This window comes from Urocampus carinirostris, chromosome 2 (assembly GCF_059441175.1).
Source record: "Urocampus carinirostris isolate Australia breed hairy pipefish chromosome 2, RoL_Ucar_1.0, whole genome shotgun sequence".
In the NCBI taxonomy this organism is placed as follows: domain Eukaryota; kingdom Metazoa; phylum Chordata; class Actinopteri; order Syngnathiformes; family Syngnathidae; genus Urocampus; species Urocampus carinirostris.
This window is the reverse complement of record NC_142350.1, coordinates 56,610,028-56,634,871: the sequence shown is the minus strand read 5'-3', so window position 1 is coordinate 56,634,871 and position 24,844 is coordinate 56,610,028. Positions and strand designations below refer to the sequence as shown.

General features: G+C 40.9%; 1 protein-coding gene across 1 annotated transcript; it reads left to right on the top strand.

Moving 5' to 3' along the window:
* Nucleotides 1-81: 81 nt before the first annotated feature.
* On the top strand, nt 82-24,380 carry LOC148372650 (metalloreductase STEAP4-like). Its single transcript, XM_088328079.1, has 9 exons — nt 82-315; nt 392-499; nt 3,676-3,746; nt 4,179-4,263; nt 9,704-9,982; nt 14,862-14,956; nt 15,037-15,190; nt 17,329-17,499; nt 24,120-24,380. Exons 1-9 carry the CDS (start codon nt 82-84, stop codon nt 24,378-24,380), a joined length of 1,458 nt encoding a protein of 485 aa, XP_088184205.1.
* The last annotated feature ends 464 nt before the right edge of the window (nt 24,381-24,844 follow it).

The following is a 24,844-nucleotide window of genomic DNA, read 5'->3' as shown; positions in this document are numbered from 1 at the left end:
CACTTCAAACTGGGTGAGGCAAGTTTAAGTGCCGTTTATAAAACGCTGAACTTAACACAAACAAACAGATACGGTTTTAACATGACTGCGACGAGCCGTAAAACCGAAGAAAGCCCGACGGATGGCGTGACGCTGGGTCCTCTCAGAGAAAAAAGAGCAGCGATGACCGCGCCGCGGGAACAGGAACCGCTGTGCATCCTAGGGACGGGCGACCTAGGCCGCTCTCTGGGCCTGCGCCTGCTGCAGACGGGCTTCAGGGTGGTGTACGGAAGCCGGAGGCCTCGCAGCTGCGGCCCACTCCCGCAAGGAGCTCAGGTGAGTCGAGCATAGCTGTCGACGGACGCCGGGGAGTCAATCGTGATTTACTGACGCACATGTTTGTGCCACGCAGGCGATGAGCCATGAAGCGGCGGCCAAGGCGGCTCGACTCATCTTCATTTGTGTTCACAGAGAACATTACGCGTTCATGGAGACACTAACACCGTACTTGGAAGGAAAGGTAAATTGATGGCCTGTGGTGTGAAATGACGCCTCGCACAAAATATTGATTGATTTGATTTAGCATCTGTTGAGCTCATTTTACATAAATACTATCAATGATACGTGCCTCTTAGGATATATTGACCGTTCATAGTCACATGACACCATCTGGGCAACCCAGGTAGTGGTTGGGTTTAAACCTGTATGTTGACCTTAATATTATGGTGATTGACATTTAAAATATGGCAAGGTCTAGTTTTGCAGTTGTTGTCAAGGCCAGAACGGAGTCAGGACCCACTTGCGTAACGTTTCTCTCAGTTTTATTAGAAGAAAGGAAAGGGTTGCACCCAAGATCCGGTGATTGCTGGACACGGTAAGCAGGTCGCTCTGAACGCGGAAGTGGGACTTGGCGAGCGATGGCGGTGTCGGGAACGGGAAAATACGGGTCATTAGCCGGGGCAGTAGAGCAAAAAACGTGGTCGCGATCAGAAACGAGTCAAAAGCCAGGAGAGGAGAGTAGGAGTAGTGAGGATCAAAAAACGGGTTCAAGCCGGGAAACAGACGGGAGCAAAAGCAGATGGGAGTCAGGTTAGTGTTAGGAATTAAATATTAAAATGTACCGTTTACCAAATTGTTTGTATTAGTTATCTGACTCCATTTACCAAACACAACCTACATTCACCTAACAATGCGCGCTCGTTTTTTGATGGCAAAGATGAACAAGAGACCGTCATTCCCACACAGGGGCAGATTTAATTTCTGAAACAATTTAACTAAGTGAACTCCATCGAATATGGCCGAATTAGTGTCGCTCGAGTCTCTGTCAAGCCTCCTCTCTCTAGTTCTCCCACTTCTCTTCTCGGCCCACGTTTTTCCGCAAGCTGGTGTGCCGGCTCCTCCCATGGGCATGGCAGGGGAAGCCCCCACGTGGGCTCCACCATCTCTGAGAAGAGCGTCCCGATGTCTGGACCAACCAAAACAACTTCTCCAAACAATGCCTGCTGTCCTGCGTCAGAGTCCTGTTATAAACAGAACTAGACAAAACATTCCGCATTTGGATCAGCGTGACCTGTCATTGAACTTAAGCCTACTCGGTGAAAATCTTCATTGCACTCAATAAATGTAGCTTGTATTCAATCATATAAATTCTTTCATAGTCAAATGTATAAAATCCTTCACTAGAGTACACTGAGGTTTGCAGGAGGACTGACAACAGGTGACAGATAGACGTGGGTTTACAAAGTGACAGGGAGACAATCAGAGTCCGAAGCAGTTGGCGCCAAATGAGCGGGCACAGGTGCTTCGCATTAGTAATCATGACAGTTGTTAAACATTCTGTGCTGGGTTGCTGAAAGCAAATGTTCACTGATATACAAACAAGAAACAGCATGTGGTGAAGGGGTTAGGGTTCAACTGAGGCAATCTCTGGTACTCATTTCAGTTGGCTAATGGAACACCATCACCGGCAAGGCGTTTCAGCGCGCCTGAGGCCATCTCAGATGGTCGCATTGCCTTCATTCAGAGCCTATTTTTGCCCTCCAATCACCAAACAATGGTGCACTATTTTCAGTCAGGCTTTCAGGGACAATCGGGGCTTTCTTTAGAGCTTATTTTGTTCGAGAAACGGTGCAATATTTTCGACAATGGTCAATGGCTTGAGTCCACTATTACCTAGTCTGAATGAATGAATAGTCTCTTTTGTCATTATTACAATAGTACAACAAAATTGGTGAGCTTCTCCTTTTTGAGCAAAAAGCAATATAGTGAGCTGCATGCTAGCTGCCTGCTAGCATCAGGATGAGCCAGTTCTCAGTGATAAATGTCATGAATGTTGCTCCAGTTCAGGCTTAACTCTGCTTGTAGTCATGAGAGTTGTTACGTAGCGGCAATATGCGGTATGACACAATTATCTGACAGCTAAACAATAAAATTGTGGCAAAGGATTCATTTTTTTTAATTTACTGTCCTATTGAAACTGCGTTATACATTTGAAATGCTTGTTCCAGGCCTTTAGCTGAGTCTTTAGATTTTTGTTCGATTTTAGGGTCTTCCTGATCAATTCATGCTCCCTTGGGTCAAGGTCTGATGATTATTTGGTGGGGCAGCACGGCGGCACAGTGGTTAGAGTGTGTGTGGCACAGTTCTGAGGTCATAAGACAGAACCTTCCTGTGTGGAGTTTGCATGTTCTCTCCGTGCTTGCGTGGGTTTTCTCCGGGCACTCCGGTTTCCTCCTACATTTCAAAAACATGCATGTCAGTTGAATTGGCCGGTCCAAATTGTCCCTAGATGTGAATGAGCGAGAGAGTTGACTGTCTCTGTGTACCCTGTGAGTGGCTGGCAACCAGTTCAGGATGTCCCCTTTCCACTGCCCAAAGATAGCTGGGATGGGCTCCGTGCTGTTAAAGGTACTCAAAAAACAAAGAACTGTATACTTGTTTTCTTTGTTTTTGTTTGCCTTGCCTTTTCCTTTTTCTTTTTCTTTTTCTTTTTCTTTTTGTTTTCTTCATTTACTCTCTTTTCTTATTTATTTTTTGATGTTTTCTTTTTTCTTCTTTTACTTGCATTTTTCCTTTTTTTTCCTCTATTTCCTTTTCTTTTGTCTTTTCACTTTTTGATATACTTTAATTCTTTCCTTTTCCCCATTTTTCTTTTTTATACTGTATCATTTGCTTGTTTTTTTAACATTTATTCATTATCAGTATTCTTTTTTTTACTCCTTCCTTTGTTCTTGCTTTTTTCCATTTTCTTTTAATTTCTATTTTTTTTTGTTTTACTTTTTGTTTCCTTTTTTTCTTTCTTTGCAAAAGGCTAGGCAAAAATGACAATAAAAAATTGCTTTTGGTTGCTTTGAGTCTCTTGAGTATGCATTCTTCCTTTTGCTTTGTAGCACTTATCATTCGTTGCATAACAATGCAATGACAAAAGGTGCTAAAACATTACACACTGTCTCTTTGAGAGGCATACACACAAGCTTACCTTCACTGAAGGCTAGAATTGGGAATTGGCATCAAAGCTGATCACGTTTATTTACATGTTTTTAGTCTTTTACTTCCGTTTAAAGCAAGCCAATCCCCTACTCTGGAAAGGAAAGATGCTAATTAAATGGTATAAATAAACATGTTTTCCGTGCCACAATAGCAGCCAGCCTCAAGGTTAGCTAACATGTAAATGTAAAGTTTTGTTCTCTTTCGCAGGTGTTGGTGGATCTTAGCAATAATTTGAAGAAAGGCATATATGCAGAATCCAATGCTGTTTACTTGCAGAGGTAACACATTTAAATAACTCTTTACTTTTGATTTTATTCTTTCTTTCTCTTCCTTTCTTTCTTTCTCCTTAATCAACGAATCCGTCCACGTGAGAATGTTTTTTTTTTTCTATTAACTGGCCCCTGAGCTCAAATGCGTTTGACACCCCTGATCAAAACCTTGATAGGACAGCTTTCCGGGTAGCTAATCCATTTTTTCAGCTGATCCAGTAATATATTGTTAAATGTTTCGAAAGCAATCTTAAGGCAGCAGTCTAATTTGAGAGAAACTCCACCACAGCATTCCTAATGACAACCTGTTGACTTCCGATTTAAATCAAATAGTGACATGGATTTGTGGCATTCACACCACTCCAATTTTATTTATTCCTCTCCTTTTTTTCGAGGGTTGTTGAAAAATGTCAGCAGAAGTCTTTGCTGTGTGTTCTCCAGGCTGGTCCCCGGAGCGAGTGTGGTGAAAGGCCTTAACACGCTGTCTGCTTGGGCTCTGCAGAATGGGCTCCTGGTAGGGAAGCAGGTAAAGTGGGGGAAGAGTGGTCTTGGGGATGTGTGGAAAAACCTAAAAGGTGCAAGCTGAATGGAAAAGGAGTGCAAAAGTCAATTCTATTCATCAGTACTAAGCCCCCTCAAACGTGTTACAGCCTAATAACGAAAACTCTCTTCGTGTTTTTTTTTAATGAATCCCAAAATTCTTCTGTAGCTCTCTGCAAAAGAAAGAAACCGCCTAATTGATAGGGGTGGACAATCCAAATATATTTATGATCGATACAGAGCAAGTACTTGGATAAAATCATTACTATTGTCCTGAGATCAATACTTCACTTCTCCATCAATTTACTCAAACTATTGCTTCTCTATGTCGATAGTGTGTCCTCTCTCTCACCGAGCGGTCTCAGCCAGTCCCTGAATTTAGGCCTGAGTGTATGACTGGAAGATATACTTTTAGCAATTCTCCCTACCTGGCCTGCTTCTGCATCCTGCCTGCCAGGCAGAAGATCTATCACAACCTTCCCTTTCAGAAGCCAAAAATGACAGAAACAAATAGGATGCGCAGCACAGTGTGAACTTTTTTTTCCAACTACCGAAAAGGACTATGCCAGGTGTCATTTGTGTGGTAAAGTGATCTGCTACTGTGGCAACACCACAATTTGACAAAAAACCCTGGAAAAATGTCATCCTGCTGAGACCAACAAGCTGCAACCAAAAATGTAAAGATGTTACTGTTCCTCAACTAAAAACTCTCAATCCGTCATAACTATGGCAACAAAGCCAGTGAGAGACAATTGATACAGTACTTTAACTGCATCACTGACGTTATTATTAAAATATTGTGCAATGGAAAGTACTGGCATTTTAACTAATATTTATGTTACCATGCTAAAATACCAGCTCTTTGGTCTTGGGGGTAGGCGCCCGCCCCGAGACTAGGAGGTCCCTGGTTTGAGCCTCGGCCGAGTCATAGCTAAATCTTACAACATTGGGACCTGTTGCCTCCCTAATCGGGATTAGGGGTTGGAATTAGGGTGTTGGGTCACCTAATGACTCCCTTGCGCTACATCGGTTGGGTTGAGACAGGGGGCTGAGAATCTCCCAGAAAGAGTCAAGAATGCATGTGAATGTGTTCTTGACTCTAGCCATCTCCCGTGGGCGGATATGGCTCCGGTAAATACGATACATAGATTGCTGCATTTTTTTTGTTTCACTCACTTGGCTTTTTTCTAAAACAGTTGTAATAGAAATATTAGCACCTAAAGTATGTATGCTGTGTTGATTGAAAGTATAGTTTTACTTCAATGGGCAGTGGGTTTCAATAATCAATTCAATAATCAAGTATCAGTGTTAATCAGTATCGATTGATACTACACTGTATGTACTTGGATTGAAACGATACGAAAATGGCAGGTATCGCCCACCCGTCTTAATTGATATCGCCCACGCCACAGCATGTTATCGATTTCTTTCCAGTTTCTCGTGTCAACGGAAGAGAACGCGAGGCCGGTACATGTTAAAACACACAAGCTAACACACTTTAGGGTGTTAGCGAATTGAAAGACCTCTGTTTATTGCACCTTCTACTTTCCAGCAACAAAGGAAACCACAAATATGTGCGAACCTCCGGAGACCAAACCTGAATCTGCCTCACGTCCACAACAAAACACACAAAGCGGCGTTAACACACACCAACACAAAAGTACATGCTCAACCGCAAATATCCTGAAGATGCTGCAGTGCTCCATTTTCTTTCAAACTCTGAATATTTTGCACTAGACACACCCTGATAAAATTGTCTTTTGCGATGCATTCCTCATATAGAGTGCTGTTCAAAAGAATAGCAGTGCAATGTGACTAATGAGAATATCTCAGGTTTTAGGATGTTTTTTATTTATGCCAAACAAATTACCAGTAGGTACAGTAGATTCTCAGAAAACAAACAAGAACCAGCATTCATAATAGGTACGCTCCGAAGGGTGTGTGATTGGGCAAATAGCTCGAAAGGGTGTGTTCAAAAAAAGTAGCAGTGTCTGCTGTTGACTGTTCAAACTCAAAACTATTTTGTACTTCCAAAAAAGGTAGGATTTAGCTATCCTAATATTAAGTTGCATGACCATAGTTATTTATAACTGCTTCTCATCTGTATGGCATAGTCAACTTTTAGTTATTTCACTCCATGTCATGAAAAATGGTGTACGAGTGTCTGCCATTGAAGCACTGCTGGAACGTACAGTACATAGTTTAACAAATGTTATATTTTTAGTAGCCCTGCGATTGGCTGGCAACCAGTTCAGGGTGTCCCCTGCCCACTGCCCGATGATTGCTGGGATGGGCTCCAGCACCCCCGCGACCCTACTGAGGATAAGCGGTGCAGCTAATGAGATGAGATGAGTGATATTTTTAGTAACTCAACTACTAACTCAGTTACTTTTTGGAAGAAGTAGTGAGTACTTACTTTGTTAAAGTAACGCGCTGAACACTGGTCCCCTGCTTATATTCTCTTGTAATGTGAAGAGACATAGCCTGCTGCCCGGTCCACCTGAGGGAAAAACTACTCAGTTGACTTGCCTGTCAGGCTTCATCCTCACAACCCCTCAGACACGCAAACACACATATTTACACGGCTTATCTTGGCATACCAATTTTGACAATAAACTCCAATTCGACAGGATGTGGCAAAGGGATTGGAAAACGACGGTGCACAGGCTTAATGTGCATGTCACGTGCTTTACACATTAAATAGTTTTCTTGCTAGCTTCAAAATATGACACAAAATATATATTTTGTGAGCAACCCTTGGCAAAATAGTCTTCCTGCGCAGGATTCAAAATCAATATTATTTTTGAAAACACAATAGGCAGTGACGTATAGTCAGCAGGGTGAAGCACAGCGACTTGATTTTAAATTCTGATTCAAAACAGAATTAGGTTGTCTTGATTACTGATGTGAAGCACCTGTGCCCGCTCATTTGGCGCCAACTGCCTCGGACTCTGATTGGCTCCTTGTCTCTATTTAAAACCACGTCTATCTGTCACCTGTTGTCAGTCCGTCTGCGAACCTCAGTCTACTCTAGGCAAGCTTTTTTGACCCTGACTCCCACCTGGTTTTGCTCCCATCTGTTTCCCGGCTTCGACCCGTTTTTCAATCCTGACCATGTCTACTCTCCTCTCCTGGCTTTCGACCTGCTTTTTCCGTTCCTGACACCGCCATCGCTCGCCATGGAAGTCCTACTTTCGCGTTCAGAGCGACCGGCTTCCCACGCCCAGCAATTACCGGATCGTGGGCGTAACCCTTTCCCTTTCTTCTAATAAAACTTGTGAGAAACGTCACGCAAGTGGGTCCTGTCTCTGTTCTGGTCCTGACATAGGTTGATTCTAAAGTCCTACTGGTGTGCGACTAGTCCATAAACCAAAACTAGATTAGATGTAGATTAGTCATTAATCTGGATTAGATGGAAAACCGGGTTAGTAGACTAATATTAACCAAATTTAAAATGTCTAGTCAGTCTAAATCATCTAATACCTTAAACCAAACCACAGTGTACTTTTTAAAATATTTTTTATTTATTTCTGTCTATTATCTTGTCCATTACTAACTATTACATTGCACTATACTTTAACTCATTCAATGGCAGACATTTTTCTCAAATTGGGAAAGCCGGTGCCACCTATTTTGACTCATCTTTGAAGGCCTTCAGAAAATTTAGTTCTGTAGCTGCAGTATATAGGCATAGTGCACACCAAAGCTCTTATCTGTCATTTAAAAAGTGTGTTTCCAAGCTTTTACCATTGTTTAGTAAACATAGATTAGTAAACGGATGAACATTGCTAAGTTTCTTTTTGGACTGTTTTACAGGCTTGAGGCATCAGTGCTGTTTTGGATACATTTTCAACATATTACCTATTGTTCTCTTTTATTGACGTTCACTATGTTTTGTGTACTGTTACCCAATGCTAAATCTATAGCACCCTGGTCATCCTGGAAGGGGGATTACTACCCTTGAGAATCCTTCTCAAGATTTCTCATTTTGCTCATGCCGAGGTTTTGAGTTTTTCCTTGCTCACATGTTGGTTTAAGATCAGGGCATGGTGTAATTGTAACCCTGTGCAGTCCTTTGAGACATCTTGTGATTAAGGGCGTCACAAATAAATGGGACTTAACTAGAAAACTAGATAAAATATCTTAAAACTAGAAAATATTCCTTTCCAAGAAAACGTCTGAGAAAATGCATTTCAAGCAGAACCTTTTTTTTGTGTTGCCTCCAATATTTAAACAATGCTTTCCATAGACACAAGGGCAATAACATTTTATTACAAGAACACTGAACAATGTTTAGTCCTCGAGGTTTTCCGTGAATTTATCACACAATACCGTTCACCAAAACGATCGCAGTCCTGCCGATGCGCACAAAACGTCACCCTCTCTGACCAGACCATATCAATGAGATTTTGTCTTTTTTTTAAGGAATAAGCTCTTCAAAGAGTAAACTGCCTATTGCTATTTTTCCATGTCTTGTGAATCTCACCACACTTCTTCACTAGGCCTACACACACTTATTCGCCAGATATAGGAAGTGGGCTTCTTTGACGTGTGGACAAAGATCCGATCAAAGCCTGTTCTGCCATCTAATGGTGATTTTTTTATATTAAGATCATTTCCAGATGATCAGACCCTTTAATATATGTGTTTTCAAACAAAACAAGAACACTACTTACGTTTTGCCACTCAGGGTCAATGCTTCAGAAAATATATTTATATGGTATGGCCTGGAATGAGTTAAAAAAGAAGTCCTTGCACTATTGCTTTATCTTGGGCCAGTCTCTAAGCACTACTTTGTAAATATTTTTCCCTATTTATCCCTACAGTCTTTTAGATTATTTTTTTCTTTATTATTTGACATATAGGGCGTTGTGAAAAAGAGATGCTGTGCTGTCAAAACAGCTTCCAGTTTCTTCACCTTTTCACAGCTTTGATTTCCAGTTATTTTTTTGTAGACCACATGTTTTTATGGCATTGCCTCTTGATATTATAATCTTTGAAAACAGCCACAGTCTCTGGGCAAATTAGGCGGACGCAAAAACAATTCTCCAGTTTCCACTTGTCCTGGAAGCAGCAGCACTCACAGTCAACTTTCCTTTTTTTAATTTACAGTCATCATGTTGGAATTGGAGTGAGCTAAAATTCTCACAGAAAGCCAAGAGCAAGGGGGCCAAAGGGCCGCTGCCATCTTCTGGTGAAATATTGTTGTTGGGTTTTTTATACTAATTTATTTTATATAGCGTTCAACGTTACTGGTGGGCTACACAACATTAATTTCATGACAAGAGTGCTCTGTCTAATCTTGTTGCATATAAATACATTACCTTTATGTATTGTTTTCTAGCTCTGCCAATCGAATGATGAATAAAATGTAGGTTGTTTTTATTTTAACGTAACAATATTTTCAAAGCTTAATTTCCATCTAGGTGTTATTGTGCGGCGACAGCGCCGAGGCCAAGCAGACTGTGGCCGGAGTGGCTATCAAGATGGGCCTGACGGTTTTGGACCGTGGGTCCCTGTCGGCTGCCCAAGAGCTGGAGGACTTCCCCCTGCGGCTGTTCCCTGAGTGGAGGCTACCTCTCCAAATCGCTGTTGGCCTCATCGCCTTTTTCTTCTTCTATCTGCTCATCCGAGATGTCATCTACGCTTACGTGGAGCAGGGGAAGGACATCTCCTACAGGATCATGGTGTCCCTCGCTAACAAGGTGACAATTTGACAAACCTTGTGTTGGAGAAACGTATATAAAAACAGTAACACACACCTTAGCTAATTATTGTTCACCAAAATGTCTTCTGGTAAAGCTAACTTTCTTTGTTTACTCAATGGTTGTTGATTCTTTATCATTTCAGAACATTTTTGTAAAGTACTGGCCCCGTTTTAAATGCCATTGCTGTGCAAAATTTCATTTTTAAAGTTAAACATGTTCCGACCATGTTTAAATACAAGCGCAGCGTGTCTAATGGGATTATGGTTTATCACAGCCTTTCAGAGTTTAAAATCAGTATAGTAAATAGATAAACTTTATCCAGACGGCACTCTTTACAATCAACAACTGTGTAGGAAATGAAAATAAACCGTTAAAAACGACAAGGAATAAAAATTTCACGATTCCTTAAAGTAACGGGGTGTATTATTCAGTACTTTCTGGTTGTTAAAAAATACACTTACCGTATTTTCCGCACTCTAAGGCGCACCTAAAAGCCTTTATTTTTTTTCAAAAGCTGACCATGCGCCTTATAATACAGTGCGCCTTATTTATGGATCAATATTAATTCGCAAAGTCTTGCAACTAACTTACAGTCGCCGACTAGATTTTCCCCCGAACGCCAAGTAGTCCGCGGTGTATGCTGGGATTTATTTACTGGCGTTTCATTGGCTAACCAATGTGTCAATCATCATTTGAATGGATCACTATTGGCTAAAATTATTCGGAGGTCAAGGGGAGGATCCTTTTTATCATTTACAGGCTGGCATTGGCTTGAACGGCAAAACAAAGCCTGCAATTGGCCAAAAAAGACGTGTCACTCATCAGTTGAATCGATCACTATTGGCTAAAGTTATTCGGAGGTCAAGGGGCGGATCCTTTTTATCATTTACAGGCTGGCATTGGCTTAAAGGCAAAACAAAGCCTGCAATTGGCCGAAAAAGATGAATGCGTATAGCACGTGGCAGACTGCATACAGAAAGCATTTTTTTACTATTTTGTATTTGTCAATATTTTATTCTCCTGAATTTACTAAACTTAATTTACTAAACGGATATAAGAGGACCACGGCCGCACATTATTATGAACACAACGACTTCGGTGAGCTACTCCGGCTATATATATTATCCCTGTATCTTGTTTCAGACTGAACTCGATGTTTCTGTGATAAGCGGTGCAGATAATGGATGGAATGGAGTGTCTATTTTTAAATTAAACTCAATTCCAAGTGTTTATTGTCATTTTGTTTGTTTGTTGTACATGATTCAATTGTTTGTTTGTTTGTACATGATTCAGATTGAATCGTTTCTTGTACATGATTCAATTGTTTGTTTGTTTGTACATGATTCAAATTGAATCGTTTCTCCGGCGCCGTCACGAATGGCAGCCACTCCAGCAGCTCCCGTGTTATTTTTCGATTGTTCTCAGTTATTTTCGATTGTTCTCAGCTTAGGGATGCTGCTGGAAAAGTGAATTTCCCTTCGGGGATGAATAAAGTATCTATCTATCTATCTATCTATCTATCTATCTATCTATATGCACGGTAAAGTTGCGAGCGAAAAAGAAAATAGTAACTAAGGAATGGTTGGCATTTCTTGAATCCCAAGACTTTAACCTTCCGAATGATGGAACGATGCATTTGAGTGACATCGTACAGACACCGCATCCGCACGTGTTCTCGACACGTATTTGCGTCTTTGCAAGCTTTGGGAATGTTAAGGGGGTAATCAGTTTGACTGAACTATCTGACTGTTTTTTCGATGTTCCCATTGTAGCGCCTTATAATCCTGTGCGTCTTATGTATGTCAAAAATAAGACCAAAAACTATTTTTTCGGGGTGCGCCCTATAACCCGGTGCGCCTTATAGTGCGGAAAATACGGTAATTGGTTAAAAAGGAAAATATTGATTTATATAATAAGCAAAAGTACATGTACACTCATATAAACATGGATTTTGTAGGAAAGAAATCTGCTAATCTATATTGTAGTTTATGTTTTTATTGTATTATAGGATTGAAAGATAAAGTTCAAACTATACAATTTGCATATGTTATGTAAGATGTTTGATACCACATTTCCCAGATAAATATCAACATCAATATTCAAGTTTTGAGCAGTTGTAGGTACTGGTACCTTGCACCAATGCCACTTGCAGAGAAAAGTCCCTTTGGTCAAAAATAGCTGATGTTTTATGTTAAATACCTTTCGATCCCAACATTAAATAAAAGCGAGGCGGGTAGCGGTATTCGCTCATCCCTAGTTTCAAAGGGACAGGGTGTATTATTTAGCACCTTCTAGTTGTAAAAGAAGAATATTCAATTCATTAAAAAGAAAATATGAATTTAAATAACGAGCAAGAGTGTCACGTAGCAGAGCGGGGAACAGGAAATTAGGACCCATTCGAGTAGACGTACTCACAATTTATTGGGGGAAGAGGAGGAGGGCGCACAATCGATCCGGGAATCGATGGTCGCAGGAGTGGATTAGAAATCCACTCAAAAGAAAAGAATGTCCAAAAATAAATGGATCAGACCAAAAACAAAACAGGATCAAATACGGGCAGATTCACAGACTAGGCTTTTTCAGAGTGCAACAGAACTTGCAGAAATCTCACAGAAGGTTCACAAAATTTAACAAGCATATCAAACGATCCAGCAACGCACCCTTCAAAGGAACGCGTTTAAATACTGTCTAGAAGCAATCAGTCAATGCGAGTCAGCCGGTGTCCATGGGCGGGGCCAACTTGGCGCCATGGCAACTGCGCCAGATATGACAAAGAGTAAATGAACTATCACACAAACGTGCATTTAAAAAATGTGCATTTATTTTACATAACATGAGCCTTATATGAGTTATTGTTTCAGAACAAAATCTAATCATTTATAAGTGGTTTGCGTATTAAGCAATATTTAACTTTAATTATGCATTTCCAATTGTATTTACCATATTTTCCGGTCTATAAGGTACACTGAATTTTAGAAAAGTAGTTTAGGAGGTAAAGCGCTCATCTTGGGATCAAGAGGTAGCAGGTTCGAGTCCCGGCTCCTCCATGTTATATGTCGAAGTATCCTTGGGCAAGACACTGAAACCCTAATGCCCCTGATAAGCAGGAAGATGCTTTGCATGGCTGACGATGCTATCAGTGTGTGAGTGTGTGTGAATGGGTAAGTGTGAAGTGCATTGTAAAGCGCTTGGGAGTTCTTCAGTGACTTGAAAATCGGTATATAAATGCATTTACCATTTACCTGCAAATATCTGGCAATACTTTTTTAGGTGCGCCTTATAATCCGGGAAATATGGTATACATTTTCTTATTTTACCAGAGAAACGTAATAAAATATACTAAAACTGGAAAAAATATACTTAAAAAGAATCTTTTTTCTTTTTTTCTTTTTTTTTTTTGCTGAACGTGGCAGAAAAGTTTGCTCATTGAAAGCAATTTTTTTCTTGTTTTAAGATTTTACTGGAAAGGCTGGGTAAAAAAATGAAGAGAAAATTGGTGAGGTTTAGTAATTTTGATTCTCCGGAGTTTGTGTTCTTCCTTTTTAACACTTTTCGTGTCATTACACAATACAGTGACATAGAGTGGTCAAATAATACACACTGTTTTTCAAGGTTCAAACTTGAGATTGTATTAGGATGAAGAAAAGAACACATTCTGAGTCAGATATTCAGGTTTTTGATAGCCCTTCCATCGGAGGCACGTGTTTCCAGAATCGGCTCAGGAAGGAAAAACGCTCTGTCTAAGGCTAGAGGCTCATGTACTGGAAAAAACAAAAATGAAACAACACATCTGATTGGTATAAACAAGATTACACGAACACAGGAAACAAATCTCATTGGTCCAGACAGGAACCACATGTTTAAATGCAGTGTAAAATATTGGTCGCTATATGGCGTGTGAGTATAATAAATGAACAGTAAAGATAGTGAAACGTTGTAATACAATGCGTCCCTGTAAGAAGAAAGGACCGTAGGAAGGGAGGCAAGCTCTTGAGCGGGCTTCCCGGCACTAAAGTGAAGGCCAACTTGATTGATAGTTAGCAGGCCCCAAGAGGATACAATTGTAAACTCATCCCTGAACCAAAACAAAGGCTATCTTGATTAATAGATGGCAGGCCCCAAGAGAGAACCAATTGTTGTTAAGGTACTTTTGAGGATAATATCATACAAATGCACATATATATATATATATATATATATATATATATATATATATATATATATATATATATATATATATATATATATATATATATATATATATATATATATATATATATATATATATATATATATATATATATATATATATATATGTTTATATATATTAGAATATATTTTCTAGTTTTAAGATATTTTATCTTGTTTCTTGAAAAAACAAATAAGCTTAAACCTAATAAAGATGATTTTGCACATTTTTTAAGATATTTTGTACCAAGATCAGAAAAATATATGCAAAACTTGCTGGACAAGATAACTTGACTTGTTTTATGTCTACATTTTCTGATTTTACCGCAAAAAATAATCACTGTTTCCTAAAAAAATGAGAAAATATGGGATGGTCTGGTGACTTTGAGAAAAAATGTCTGAGAATAGCTGTGTCGTTGTGATTTTCAAGTAAAATAATTAGTTGTTGACTGAGTCTATTTGACTCTTCTTATAGCATAGTAATAGTAATACCGTGATAAGTTGTTACATTATAAATAAATATCAAACTAGATGCACTTTTTGCTAATTAGTAACAACAAGTAGTGCCCAGACTGAAGACGTTGAAGACCCCTGCACTACTCAATACAGAAACATCTAATGGTTAAAGATTACACAGTGTCCCTTTAAAAATGTTCATACCACAGATATGGATGTGCTGCTCTTTCAGGTTTTTCCTATCGTGTCGCTTGTGATGCTGTCTCTGTGTTACCTGCCCGGCGTCATCGCTGCTGTTTTTCAGCTCTACAGAGGAACCAAATACAAGTAGGATGTCTATAATCGGCTCATTTTGAAGAAGCCCCCCTGTTCCTTGTCACAAGACTCTTCTCTTTCTTGCCATGCAGGAGATTCCCCAACTGGCTGGACCGCTGGATGCTGTGTCGCAAACAAATGGGCCTGGTTGCTTTGGCCCTTGCTTTCCTGCACGCCATTTACACACTCATTATTCCCATCCGTTACTCGGTCCGACACAAACTCATCTCCCGCGTGGTGGACGAGGTATGGCGTGTTTCAGTGGTTTAGTTTCAGTGGCTAGTTTACAGTGTCGGGATTAACATGTTACAAAGAAATGCCATCCTGGATTTCAATACAGTATTTTCACGACCATAAGGTGCACGTAAAAGTCTCAGACTTTCTTCAAATTGGGCGGCGCTGATGAGATCCTGCCCCAAGTGGAGGAGTTCAAGTTGCTCGGGGTCTTGTTCAAGAGTGAGGGTAGGATGAAGATCGGCAGACAGATCAATGCAGCGTCTGCCGTCATGGGGACCCTGTACCGGTCTGTCATGGTGAAGAGGGAGCTGATCCGAAAGTCAAAGCTCTCGATTTACTGGTCAATCTACATTCTGAAGGCGAAAGGACATTTCCAATGTCTCGCCGTGTGTTCTTTTCCAAGACCAGACTGACTCTGAAAAAATAGAGCTAGAGAGAAGATAATGAAGATTAAACAGAGTACTCTGGTCCGGGCTAAGAAGTCAAAAGGGCTTGGAAGATTGTTGACCAGTTTTTATCGGAAAAGAAAGCGGTGCGCATTTGCAAAATGGAACCTGAAACTTTAACAGGCACCTCTCGGATCTTGCATTACAAGGCAACATAAAATATCTCAATGGACAAGAGACTTTTGCTAAAACTGCAAACAGCTAGATTTTGAAGGTTGTATGATAAGGGTGGATAACCATTGCTGGGAAAGTACTGATACGAAAGGATACAGCAAGTGAATACTTTACTCAAATATATGGATGAACATATATTACTTATATAGGAATGTTATTGTTGAAGTAATACTGTGATTATTGAATAATAAACTTCATATAGCTGGAAAACTCATGTTATGGTGACAACATACTCAGTGACCTATTTAAATAATTAAACAGTTCCAACCCTCACCTATGTTCATGAACTGTGGATCATGACCGAAAGTATACGATCCCAGTTACAAGCGGCTGAAATGAGTTTCCTCCACCGGGTGGTTGTCCTCTCCCTTAAAGCTACGGTGAGAATCCCAGTCATCCAGGAGGGACAAGGTCTAGAGCCACTGCTCCTCCGCATTGAGAGGAGCTATTTGAGGTGGCGCCGGCATCTGATAAGGATGCCTCCTGGACGCCTCCCTCTGATGAGCTGGATGAAGTGACTGGGGGTAGGGGGGTCTGGGGCTCCCTGGTGAGGCTGCTGCCACTGCGAACTGACCCCGGATAATGGAAGAACATTTTTGTGGCACCAGAAATGAATGGGACGGGGGTGGCTTATACAGGAAAAGCATAATTAATGGACAAACATGAGCACAGAATTTACGTTAAAAGAGTGCTGGAATGGAGAAGGAAATACTCAAGTGGTTTGAAGACAAAAGTCATACCTGTTAACTCACACGTTTCCCCTGCATGTCATACATTTCCTAATTATTTCAAATTGCTACATAACAATTTTAGTACCAGAAAAAAGAAATATTTTTTTTATTCATTTTTGGGATGTTTTTTGTTAGACCAATCTCGCCTTGCCATTTGCGCTCTAATTCAGATTGTGTCCCGGTTACTGTTTGACACCCCTGGTAAAATTTGATCATTTGCAACTAAGGTTTCTTTAAGAGTAACATGCTACCTGTGTGTATCAATAGCAGGGTTGGGTAGGGTTACTTTAACTTGATTACTTTCAATTACTTTTGGATTACTCCAGTACCAAATATGCTAATAAAAGACAAAAGAAACTAAATATGAATAAAATGAGTACATTTTGTGCAGGCTTGGGGAGTAACGGAATACATGGAAAGGCAAAAATGATGTTGGCAAGCTGTTTGGATTTATTTTCATTTTGTTTCTGTCGCATTTTATGTTAGTTTTGCCGGAGATCAAAGAGATCAAAGCCAGGAGAGAAAGCTTACCACGTGTTGCGAGTCATCATTTTATTCATATTTAGTTTATTTTGTCTTTTATTAGCATATTTGGTATTGTAGTAATCCAAAAGTAATTGAAAGTAATCAAGTTAAAGTAACCCTACCCAACCCTGATCAATAGTCTGCAGGGTAACACAATTACTTTTCAAATGAAGTAACTAGTAACTGTCACTCCTTTTTTCCAGTAACGCGGCCAACACTGTCAGTTAGCAGAAACGAGTTAAAGCTCTTCTCCGTCTCTTGCTGCCCTTAGATGAAGAAGAACAAAACCACTCCATTCGACTTTAACGACACAGAAGCGTGGGGAACTGACTCGTTCTTCGTCCTGGGCATCCTGGGCTTCTTTCTTTATGTCCTGCTCGGGCTGACATCGCTGCCCTCAGTTGGAGGCTCGCTCAGCTGGAGGGAATTCAGCTTTATTCAGGTCCGTGCGCGCATCGCTTTTCTTTCTTTTTTTTTCTCATTTGCAGGAAAAAGACAAATGGAGCACCTTCTTGTTGTTTTTGCTCGTGAGATGTTCACGTGTTTAATGCTACTGCAAAAATAGGAACGGATGATTGCGCCAGCCGCTGCCTGCTTGTGCATCATCAACATATAATGAAGTGCCAAACAACTAATGAAAACTGAAATAGCAGCAACTTTAGCCTATTATTCCTTTATAAAAGAAGAACACAATTGGCCCTATTTTCGCTGCAAAAAAGCTTCATCTACTAGCTCTTCCAGGAAGTACCACTGCCGTCCACATGACACATTTACCAAAAAGAGCACTCTAGATACTAGACTCCACAAAATCAGGTCTAAATAGTGGAAGAGGTGACAAAGCTTAGGCACAGAAATTCGGCACAGAAATTCGGCACAGACATCTGTAGTTGATGTCATTATATTTGTCAGGACCAGAACGGAAACAGGACACAATTGCTTTACGTTTCTCACAAGTTTTTTTAAAAGAAAGAGAAAGGTCTGCGCCCACGATCCAGAGCTCGCTAGGCGCGGGAAGCAAGTTGCTCCAACAAACGGGTCAATAGGAGAGCAAAAACATGGTCGGGGTCGGAAGCAAGTTGCTCCAACAAACGGGTCAATAAGAGAGCAAAAACATGGTTGGGGTCGGAAGCGAGTTGTAAGCCAGGAAAGGAGAGTAGACTTGGTCAGGATCAAAAACCGGTCGAAGACGGAGGACGGACGGGAGCAAAAACAGGTGGGAGTCAGGGTCGAAAAAGGCTTGCCTAGGTTCGCAGACGGACTGACAAAAGGGGACTGACAGAACAGGGTTTGAATAGTGACAGGGAGCCAATCAGAACCCGCAGCGGTTGGCGCCAAATGAGCGGGCAGAGGTGCTTCACATCAGTAATCATGACAATATTTCATCGAAATATGACAAATAAAAGTGATTTGACCGCTATAGAACACACAATAGTCAGCTCTAGTCTTGCAATTAACCCAAGGTAGGAAAAAATACATTGTAGGACTATACTTTGCATTTGATTCAAAAAAAGAACGTCCCCTTTGTAAACATTATGTTTCCTTGTCATTTGAAAACGATATGTAGCTTAAGTGGGCGGCACGGCGACTAGGTAGTTAGCGCAGCCCAACGGTGCGGAGGTTCAGGGTTCAAGTCTAGCTACTGCAGCCTCCCCGTGTTGAGTTTGCATGTTCTCCCCGTGTCTGCATGGGTTTCCTCTGGGCACTTCTAAAGACATGTATTTCAGGTTAATTAGCTGGTCCAAATTGTCCCTAGGTGTGAATAAGCAAGTGAGTTGTGTGTCTATGTGTGCCCTGTGACTGGCTGGCAACCAGTTCAGGGTCTCCCCTGCCTACTGGGGAGGACAGCTGGGATGGATTTAAGAAGCTCCCGGCCCTGCTGGACGTCAGCGGTGCAGATAATGGATGGATGGATGGAGCTTAAAATGGTTTATTAGTAAATTTTAGAAAAGTCCTATCAAATACAACACAGCTTCCAAAAATTGTAATGCCAATTTATAGGAAGTGTTGAAATATTCTGTTGAAAAAAATAGAGCTGGGGAGAAACAATGCAGTTATTATAAAATTTCAAATAAAGACAATATCAGAATTTATTCCTGACCAATCGATGGAGACGCGTCTCCCAAGAAAGGCCTCGAAATGTGTTGACCACAGTTTTTATAGGAAAGGGGTGTGGATTTGCAAAATGGAACATGAAACTTCAACAGACAACAAAAAATAACTCACATTTTACTCGAGAGCCCTTTGTTAAAACTGGTCACAGCTGTATTTTGAAGATTGTACGATAAGACAAGGGCCGACTCATAGGAAGACCATTGCTGGGACGGTCAAAGTCAAGTCAGCGTCAGCTTTATTGTCAATTCTGCAGCATAAACCGAGAATTACTCTCAGCCCTCAGTGTTTAAAAAAAAAAAAAAACACTATACTAGGACACATTACACTGAGACACACATGGAAACAGTATGACGCAAAAATAGACTCTGCACACATTAGTCATAAAGTGTAGAGTGGTACCTTGTAAACAAAATGTTCTGAGTTGTGCAAATGTACATGATTGTGCAATGAGCAGGATTGGCTTATTTTGGTCCTAAAGTGCTAAAGTGTTAAAGTGATGTAGTTTCCTGGAGGCAGTGTGTGTGTGTCCATTGGTTGAAATAAATAAAAATTAAAAAGATACAAATTTAGAAAAGGGGAGACCCAGGCTCTAGGTGGAGCGGGCAACGGGGAGATAATGGCTGTGAGGAAGGATGGCAGAGCAGGGAGTGAGGTCAGCATCCTGTCAGCCTGGTGGATATAGCTGTCCCAAAGTCCTCTGGTCCTGGCCGGCAGGCTCTGCAGTCTCCTGCCTAATGGCAGCAGACTGAAGCATCTGCCAGCTGGGAGGGTGGGGTCTCTTGCAATGCAAAGAGCTTTGCTGGTGAGGTGAGAGGTGTTTAGGTCCTGAAGGGAGCGGAGAGAGGCACCGATGCTCTTTTCCGCCTCTTTCACCGTGTGCTCAAGCAGACTCCGTGCCATACGGTGATGCCGAAGGTCAGAATGCTCTCGATGGTGCCTCTGTAGGAGGTGCGCATGATATAGACCTGGGCTCTGGCTATCCTGAGTTTCCGGAGGAAGTAGCGGTGCTGATGTGGGATTTAACGTCCAGGAGAGGTGTGGATGAACATAAGTACATTTATGACAACTAAATGAGTAATGACCAACTTAGGTGCCGAGGTGCCTAACTTGTTTGGGTGTTTAGGCATTTGGGTTGGCCATGGTCCCAAAATGTTTTTTTATCTATTTTTTCCCTTTTATTTTCTTTGTTATTGTTTGTGTTTGTCTTGCCGTCGGATATGACCAATGTAGATAGATAGATAGACAGAATAAATTAGTAATGTTATTGAAGTAATGCTGTGATGATTAAATAATATATTTAATATCGCTGGAAAACTCTTATGGTGACAACGTACTCAGTGACCTCTTTTAAAAATCTAACAATATGTACAGAGTCTGCTGAAAGCAAAAACTTTTTAAAGCATGCTTCAACTCTATTGTACTCACCCCGTGCTTCCTATCAGTACAATCTTTTAGAGCTTTTTCATGATAAAGCCTAATTATTTCCAAGTTTTTTTTATCAGAGAGATTAAAGTGCTGTAAAAGAAATGCGTCACGGGCATTTTCTTCCCAAGTGACTAGTTAAGTAACTCCGGGACAACGACGCTCGCAATGGATGAGTGCTTGCTTTTAGCTCAGCATTTTAAATGTTAAGTTATTCATTAAAACTGAATTATGATAGCAGGTATAATCCCGCGTGTGCAGATTCTCCCGTGACCCGCGTGTGAAAAGGTCGAGCTCGCCGACGAAGCGAAGGGAAAAGATATCAGGCGAGATAATTGATCATTTTGAGTAGGGGGGAACGAGACGACACGGCCGGGATCGATTTGCATAGATTATCGCTTGTCAACATGGGAAGGCCTGAGACGCAAACGGATTTGTGACTCTCAATTGTGCTTAAAGGTATTCCCAAACAAAATGTTTGTGTGGTGTGTCTCCCAACAACGTTTTGAATATTTTGAAAAATATTCTGTGCGCCGGGGGACTCGAAACATTTGCATTTTTGATTTTTAGATCTAATTAACTGGTCTCCTTTGGGCAGTGGTTCTCAAATATTAGGGCAAGGCTCTGTCAGGGAACGTCAAGTGCAATTGCAACTGCAGTACACTATGGAGGAGTGATGCTCTCATTGGCAGTGTTTTGTTTACATGTAACCTTCACGCCGTGCATGTAGCCCGGAGTATAAGCATTGAGTATGAAGCGTAGATATGAAGTGGAGCAGACCCTCAATAATTAACTCAGATAAAGGGACAGTCTTCCTGGCACGAGAGGATTTCTTCTTCCGAGGGGGGCGTCACAGAAAATAATTGAGAAGCACTGTTTTGGAAAAAGTGTCTTCCACCAACTATACAGGGGGGAGCATCTGGCATTACTGTAAATTGAAAAAGAATAAAACATAAGACTGACAAATATACCGTAAATTCCGGACTATAGAGCGCACCTGATTATAAGCAGCACCCACCACATTTCGGGAGAAAAACCGATCTTGTACATACACAAGCCGCACCTGTATGTTAGCCGCATGCGCCCACATTGAAAAAACGCAATACAAAAACGAAATTAACCCATACCCGATAAAGTCCCAAAAAACACAGCCGGCAATATGAATGGAAAATCATACCGGTACTTAAGATTTAATGCAGGCCCTGCAGAGTCCGGGTGCCCGTTTAAAGTAATCCAAGGAAACAAGTGTATATTTCCAAAGGTAAGGGTGGGAAAAATATATATCCACTATTGTCGGCCGCGTCCACAAACACGTCTCACCTTTACTCCACTTCCCGTCAGCCCACGTTTGCCCCCCCCCATTCTTTCTCATTTGCTTGTGCAAAACATATCAGAATGAGTTTCTAAAATAAATACATTACAAAAAAATACAGTTGCAAATACATATTATACATTGTTACACATATTTACAGAGAAAGACGGCACACCGAGAGAGTTTTCAAAGCTTTAATAATAATATTGTAACTTTCATCCCAAACCGTGCTTGTAAAGGGTAGCAAAACGCTACTAGCAACACGCTCGCAACACAGTGAACGGCTCTGTTAAAAAAACCTACCGTACTTGTAGTAAGCAGGGTAAACCGTCCTCATCTTCCTCCTTATAATTGACGTCATCAAAGTCGTATTCCTTCAGTATGGGAAAGAGACTTTATCACATAGACGTCATCCCACGCTCCCTTATTCCAAAATACGCTAGCATCACGCCTGCTAGGTAAAGTTTACGTGCGGTAGTTCTGTTTCCTTCTGTATCGGACTGCTCGATTGCGTTTAGCTTGGAAGTTGCCTCATGAGCCTTTCTTTTTGCAATTTATATGATGAGGATATGTCTACGCTAATTTAATTTGTACACAAAGTAAGAAGTTGCAGTCTAAATCTTACCTTTTGTACTCGAGCACCGCTGGCGGCCGTTAGAAAAAATACATAAATTGGCCGCATCACTGAATAAGCCGCAGGGTTGAAAGTTTGGGAAAAAAAAGTAGCGGCTTATAGTCCGGAATTTACGTTACATAACAATAGGGCAATGAAGGCAGACTGATCGGATGGGTCTGCAAGGCTTGCTTTTTAGAAGGGGGATGGAGAAAAGTATCAGGCTTTTCCCTCCTCAATCTTATTTTCCTGTATTTGCGCTCTGATGTTAGCACAATAACCTACGATTGTGGTGGGTTAGTGATATTCTGAACGATAGTGGTTGTCAGTCAGATAACAGGCCTGTTATTTAAGGATGACAAACAAAATACATTATCTCGAAAAGCAATCAGAATATACCAAAGAAATATCTACAGATTGTGCGCAAACACCGTGTCCTTACATTTTGCATGATAAGAAATTTAACATTTTAACATTTTAACAAGTAAAATTCTCCATTTAGTCGTGTGAGGAAGTGTACTAAGATAACAACAAGAGGACACCAGGGCACCAAAAACAATTATTCCGTAACAGCTGTGGAAAAACAAAGAAACCCGAAGAAAACGCTCACACCGTTAAACTTAATGTGACAATTTCTATTCATGAACTCAGCAGGAGACTCGTTTTATCCATCGATGAAAACGCATCCGATGAGCCGTTTTTGCTCTACCTAATAAGTTGTTTGTACAAATGTTTGTGTGTATTTTTCCCGTTTCAGTAACAGTGGTAACTTCTAAGACTGTAGAAAAAATATTCCTTTGGTTTAAATGATAATTTGGGCACCTTCATTAACATTTAATTAGCAAGTTAGCAAGGGAGCTACCTACAGCTACATCTCGAGAGGCCGGGACATGGAAAAGAACGGAAACGTAATACTTTCAGCTTACCGTAGTTTTTCAGTAATAAAGGAGGAGTGCGTACTTTGAAGTGTTTAAAATTAAATATTTTCTGTGTTATGTGTTAACAATGTCCGACTTAGTTTAAAAAGCATTTATATTTGTTTTTACTGCGCCCGTCTGCTTTTATCTTACTATTTTCAACTCTGTTCTGGCCACGAAGCGCATTATACAGAAGGGAAGGAGGCAGGGGGTTTGAAGCGGATATCATGCGCGTGATTTTCTTGAATTCCAGGGTGAAAATGGTGAAAGTAAGAAAAGGACTGTTTCAAATACAGTCCAAATCCCACCCCAAATTCCCCCCAAAAATGAAAAAGAAAGTTTATTCGAGCGCATTAACAAAATATTAGATACTTGCACATGCAACGGAAAGAGCTGCAACGATGATTTCAGCCAGACGGTGGCGTCAGTAATGTCGAATTTACTAGCAACTACTAAGCAGTAAAATATTCACGAGTTGACAAATTAAAAACATCCTTGAAAGTCCTCATTTTAATGATGAATAAAGATGTTGTAAGGTGTGAATGAAGCACGATCTTGGATACGAATTCAGATTGAATGAAAAGGTACCACTGTATATGTTGTTGGGACACCGATGGTCAGCAGGCTTCAAATGTCCTAGTTTGGACTGTTATAATCTTATGCCATTTTTTGTTGTCTTTTTCCAGTCCAAACTGGGCCACCTAACTCTGTTCATCTGCACGGCGCACGGTTACGTCTACGGCTGGAATAAATTCCTGCGGCCTTCCACCTACAAATGGTACACCCCCCCAGGCTACATGCTGTGCCTGATAGTGCCCTCGGTAGTTCTGGTGCTCAAAGCATTGATCTTGCTGCCGTGCGTGGATCGAACTCTAACCCGTATTCGCCAAGGTTGGGAGAGGGCACCAAACGTGGAGACAGGAGACGACAAGGCTACCACCCTGTGACCAATGTTGGGGGCATCAAGGAATGACAGTAACTAGTTACAGTTACTAGTCACTTCATTTAAAATGTACCTCAGTGGTCTTCCAGATTGCTGACACCAAGTCATGTCAAGTCATGTTTATTTGTATAGGCTTTAATCACAAGGAGTCTCAAAGGGCTGCACAGACGGCAGATTATTGCAAACCACAGACTATTATTACACCATCATCTTTATTATATTTTTCATTTGTTTGATTTTTTTTAATTAAATATTCAAAAAAACATATATCTGATTCGTATAGTTATTTGTTTATTTGTTTAAATACATTTTTATCGGTGGTTAGCACGTGTGCGGCACAGTTCACGTCTTGGAAACCTCCTGCGTGGGTTCAAATCCAGCTCCAGACTTCCTGTGCGGAGTTTGTATGTTCTCCCCGTGCTTGCGTGGGTTTCTTCCGGGCTCTCCGGTTTCTCCCCACATTCCGAA